Source organism: Morone saxatilis, unplaced genomic scaffold, assembly GCF_004916995.1.
Source record: "Morone saxatilis isolate NCDOM2014 unplaced genomic scaffold, NCSU_SB_2.0 Contig1, whole genome shotgun sequence".
Classification (NCBI taxonomy): domain Eukaryota; kingdom Metazoa; phylum Chordata; class Actinopteri; family Moronidae; genus Morone; species Morone saxatilis.
The window spans coordinates 20,533,181-20,539,004 of NW_023339651.1; the positions used below are offsets into that span (position 1 = coordinate 20,533,181).

At 40.9% G+C, this 5,824-nt stretch overlaps 1 protein-coding gene across 1 annotated transcript in view; it reads right to left on the reverse strand.

Moving 5' to 3' along the window:
* Positions 1-5,824, reverse strand: part of spag9b (sperm associated antigen 9b) — a gene marked incomplete in the record, with an annotated part of 36,241 nt that overhangs the window by 11,332 nt on the left and 19,085 nt on the right. The window contains 7 exon segments of the mRNA XM_035660993.1: positions 254-384; positions 964-1,021; positions 1,117-1,269; positions 1,903-1,960; positions 2,485-2,609; positions 3,074-3,167; positions 3,263-3,722. Coding sequence (XP_035516886.1) covers positions 254-384; positions 964-1,021; positions 1,117-1,269; positions 1,903-1,960; positions 2,485-2,609; positions 3,074-3,167; positions 3,263-3,722 — 1,079 coding nt within the window.

Here is a 5,824-nt window from a genome sequence, read left to right on the forward strand (position 1 = left end):
TGTATAAGAATATCATTTGGTGAAGTACAGAATTGAACTAATGTAATCATTTAAGTAATGTGGCCTCAACAACAAACTTGTTTTATGTGATTCTATTGATTTGTGAATATGTATGATGTGGACTATGATGTCGCCTGCACTTTAACTCAAACTCAAATAATTTAAATTGCAAATGGTGAGAAAATACACAGTCTCCATTTGGTCAGCCCTACTTCATATTGGCCACTACTTGCCTCTGTCCCTCCTGTCTTACCGGATCATCTCTGTCCATCTGACTGCCTCCTGCAGCTCCATCAGCCTCTCCTTATACTGGTTCCTCTCCATCAGGACTCTGGCCATCTCCACCCTGGTGAAGCGCTTCCTCTGTGCAGTGGGCACATCGCTCTGCAGGCACAACACCAGCATGAGAACACTGAACCACTATTCAATACATATGCAGATTATAGGTGACACATGCTCATATTGACTTATTTTACCTAAGTTCAACATGATGTCTATGAAGCTTTTTAGAGTGAACAATAAAGGCTTTATTGCTATGAACTGTATTAAGTGTATTATTATGTGCAAATGCTATTATGTGTAATACCCATCACAATATAGGGGTTACGATTCAATATAGTGCAATGTATTGCGGTACTGTAAGCAAGGCAATAAAAGTTTACTTTTTAATGCAACCAGAACAGTGGGATCTGCACTTGTATCCATCACAGTCCCTGTAACATCCAACACCATAGCCCACAGTTTATGTTTACAACACTGCCATCTAGCAGTTGAAATTAATATAGTGATTTTGAGGAATTCATACAATATCCCAATATACAATATTTTCTTACATCCATAAAATCTAATGGCACCGAAAAGGTCATATTTAGAGATACTTGAAAAAGGTTGAACATTAAGGTAGCATTCTTCTAATCCATGCAGGTGTATTACAGACAGACAAAATAAATATCAAGGACTCACATCATCCTCGTTTTCATTCTTGACCTTCTGTTTGGCCTCATCGAGCTCTGCTTTAACCCTGCAAGCAAGTACATAAAGTCCTTAGTAACCATCTTTATACAGTATACACTAGAATGCTATACGTAGACTGGTGGGGAGTCCAAAACAACTCACTTCTTCAGTTCTTCTTCTAATTCTTTGTTCTTCTCCTCCAGTTTGGTCTTGGCCTGAGTGACAGCATCCAGCTCGCCCTGCAGGCCTTCCTTCTCGCAAGACAGTTCATCCATGCGAGCTATCAAGTCGTTTTTTACCACATTCAGAGCGTTTCTGAAAACAAATACACCTCCATTTAAACATACATTCTGATGTAATACCTATGTTAAACACAAGGTGGAAGGACTGTGCTGTTTCTCAATATTGCAGCATTAATGATTTAATGTCAATGTTTAGAATAAAGATAAATAGTGTCACAGTAAGAAAGATAATGCTGGTATTAATTTCTGCAACAATGATATAGTAACGAGTGTTAAAGCTGTGGTAGACAGTTTATTTTGAGCCTTGTCTTTGAGCAAAAAAACCATAATAACCTTTCAGCATATTGTAATTTAAGTGGTCTGAGCTGAGGGAAAACTAGACTTATGCAGTCCAACCTGTGATGGGAGACTTTGGCCAAACACAGGTGAGTAGATAGTTGATTGTTGAGTCCCAGGTCTCCAAATACAGACGTTTTCAACCCAAGGCATTGGTATTTGACCTGGACCTGGGTTCAACTTCTCATTCTAAGGTTGTCAAATACCGACGTTTGAGACTTGATCAAGTATCTTTTAGCAGAATTGCTTACTGCAGCTTTTCATTTAATGTCTGTCATTATTTCTGGATCCTTACACATACATATGGGGCAGAGATGAGAAGAAAAAAAAGAAATAAACTCTTTATTTAGTAGTAATAATAAGTACTAACTTGGTCTCCAGCAGCTGGGTGTTCTCGTGGATAAGATGTTCGACTTCCCGACCCATACCTGAAAATAATGTGAACACAATATTAACATTTCATCATCTCATTTGCTCCAACATGAAAGGGAAGAATAAACTAAAGTAATCTATCCTACACACTAGCATAATGGTATTGCAGTCTTACCTAGAAAGTTGTAGTCTGAGAGTCATGCAAGAGATGATGGAAGAAGAGGTTTATGAGACTCTAAAAGTTCAATGGTCTGATCTAAACATCTCTAGTCTATAGTATTACTGCCCTTAACAACACAGCAGCACCACCCTAAACTATTCTCTACATCCTTAAGAAAGTCACAGAAGGAACTGGAACTAAACACAGAATCAGGGACACAGGACTCGATAAAGAGATCTGGAGGGAATTATTGATACACACCAGAAAAATCATCTGTAAAGGTGGTTAAGAAAGATGATAAAGCCCAGCAGCCAAAGAAAAAAAACAGTTCAGAGAATACGGCAGGGGAAGAAAATAGTTTGTAAAAGTAGAGACTATGGCAAGATTATAATATCAAGTGGAGAAAGTCAAGCTTCCTACCCAGCAGGTCGGCTCCTTCATCCACATCTCCTATCAGGTCGTTTCCTGCAGACGACAGCTCCTCGAACAGAGATTCAGTGTTACGGTCAAACGCCAGATTCTCTATGCCACCTTTGGTTGGTGTGCTGGATGCACAGATGAGGTAGGGGGAGGAAATGTGAAACAAGAGAGGGAGAAAATGCTAATTATCACGACGGAGGTATGATTATTTTGCCAAATCAATATAACCGGCCCTTAGTCTACCTTCCAAAGTTGGCAAAGAATTTGTCATAGCGAGGGGGGCAGACATAATGTAACAGCACATAGTTTTGGACATTTTATCCTGGAAGGAATCCAAAGTTTGCACTTTTATCGTCATACCTGCCATGGACCCTGACTCCAATTCCAACATGAGAACTGTATGGTGGAGGGGGTCTCGGACACATCATTTGAAACGTACTGATGCCTGAACATGTTGGTTTTGGTCTTTTCATTGCATTTGTTGAGAAGAATGGACATATATTGCCAGCCATGTCCTCTACTAACTGTCTTTCAACTTTTGTTAATTTTAGGGTAATGATGATAAAATATCTAATCATTAGTCCTCTACCTTGTGCCTCTGCAGCCACCGAGGTCCATGTCCAGCTCAGGAGTGGACTCTATGATGGCCTGCACCTCAGACTTCTCCAGGTTGTCGGCTCCATCTAGTACAACCAGCAGAGATATACAACAGATGAATGAGCAAGTGCTACTACCTGTGTTAGCATGATAGAAAATGTGTTTTAACTGTGGTACTGACCATCCCCTTTGAGAGGTGTAGAGGGAGCTTCCTGCCCATCATGTCCAAGCTGACCCAGCTGTCCTTGCTGTCCTTCTTGCACCGCTGCAATGTTCTTACTGTTCTCTGGTTTCCCACTGGTCCTGTTCAGGTTCTTGTTGAGCCCATCAGAAAATTCCTGTTCTCGCAGCGGCGTGTCCACAGACTCCATGGTGACATCGGAAGCAGCAGTAGACACGGGTGTGGCAGTGGCAGACCCACCCCCGACTGCGGACCCGGGACTTGTTCCGACGGACACTCCATCATGAGGAGATGGGAGAGAGTTAGCACTGTGTGTAGATGTGGGGGTGTTTGATTTAGAGGTACCGCCCTGAGAGGACATGGGGGTGTTGGATTTGGATGCTCCACTTTTGGAGACACTTCCCTGGTTGGCTGGAGTACTGGACTTGGAGCCACCGCGATTTGCACCGGACAATTCATCCTTAAGATGGAGGAAGAGAAGAGGAGAGAGATGTGATCAAGCCCAAAAAAAAAAAAATCAAGATACCATCACTCCTTTCCTCACATTTCAAGTAAACTAAAAAAGAAGAAATGGGTGTCAAAGTTGTAATTTAATAAAAAAAAATCTTAATTCAAGGTCCACTTACCCAAGTTCCATACCATAGGTCACATGATGAAATCGGAGCAAAAATTTAATTGTAAGCTCAGGAAAAAAAGCTTGTAAGTTGACCTTGAGTTATGATTCTTCGAACTACATTAGCACATAAATCTAGTACTTTTATTCTGTTTAAAGAAAATAAAGTCATAAATAATACACATTAACACCAACTGTGTCAAACTCCATGCAGCTAAAAACAGACACAAACGTGAATCAAACCACAACATGCAACCGGGACACTCCATCTTTCACAAATCATATCCATTCTGGCAATCTACAACGTCATAAACAGCCTTAACATATGCATGTAAATCCTGAAAACTATAAGAAGCAGATGTTGTGACTTGTTAGAGCAGTAAAAGCCCAGGTGAAACTAATTCAGGCTGACTTGCATCAGCAGTCCCAGTAAGCCACTAGCTCACCTAAATGGAACATAGTCTTTTAATGTTATCAGTTACACATGTGCTTTTCCTGCTATGACTAGCCAAAATGTCTGCTGCTCAAAAAAACAACTTTTGGCCAGCTAAAGATATACAAAAGGGACCAGCATCATGCTGTTATTGGCAGTATGTTAGCATCAGTATATTTAATCATTTAATCACACTTCAGAAAAAACTCTGCACAGCTACTGAACTAGATGACTTTGGCAGATGCTGTGGTTAGTTTCTCCATGAGACAGGTCTACCTGGTCCTGATCAGCCTCCTGATTGGGCAAATTCTCCTGCGAACTTTCACCTTCCTCTCTGATTGGGGAGAACTGTTCCTCAGACTGAGGGACATTAAAGACCTTGCTCATTAATATTTCCACACGTTCATTAAAATTTAACCAAACCAAGGGGATATGTAATATGCAATAAGATATAAAAGGATGTTGCAAGAAAAAAAGAGCAGGAAAAAATATTTTCCATCCCAACCGATCTGAATCTGTCAAAGAAAACAAAAACAAAGCCGTAGTCGTGGTTTCCTCTGATACACAAGGTGACCTGTTTGGCTTTGTGTGCAGATGAGTGAAAATGAACTGGATTTAGAGTACCAATCAAACACTCAGGTTTCATCGGCTCTTAGCAGCCCTTTGTGGCGTGCAGAATTTCTAACCCTGTATTGTTTTGATCCGTTAATACCAGTGGCTTCAGTACTATAAATAGCACAGTGCCTGATGGAAAATAATCGATGAGGAGGACAACAACAAAGCATCTCTAGGTCACCTTGAAAACAGATGAGGAGGGGGGTTGCAACACTTTATTAACACAGAGGAGACTTTAAAGCTTTCACAGACATTGAATATTAGAGAATTCAACTTTCTGCACATTGTTTTCTCTAAAATGTTTCCCCACATATATGTCTCTCTCTGCACTGATGGGAGTATTTACTTTCACCTCTCATCTTCATGCTGGCGTCACTTTATTGTTGCTATAGTAGCACTGGGCAGCCAATAAGGTGAAAGCTCCTCTCCGCTGCTACTCTGCTGATAATGGCTCTTCCCTAACCCTCCAAAAAACAGTCACACACACACACACACACACGTTGAGAGGGAAGGGAATAAACTGTAAATCTTTGGAAAATGTCAAGTCAGAGGACAAAACACAAAGGCACTGCTGTGTGTCTGTACCGGGGTTGCCTGGTAAGACTCTGTGTGTGTAAAAGCTGAGTGAGAAAGATGTACTGTGACACCTTTGTTGTACTCCAGGAGTGTGAGGTGTGTAAAAGGAGTTTAAGAATTATCAACCACCTTGGCTGCCAGCTATGAAACACAAGTCCTCATACAGGGTCAAAATGAAGGTAACCAAAACTCAAATACCTTCTCAAGTCTTACCATTTCCATCTGACCTCGTACTAGTGTAATACCGGCAAATGAATACTTATTAGGTGGTCATTAATATTCATGATGGAGCCTTGCTTGCAGCATGGTTTCCAACAGCAACAAT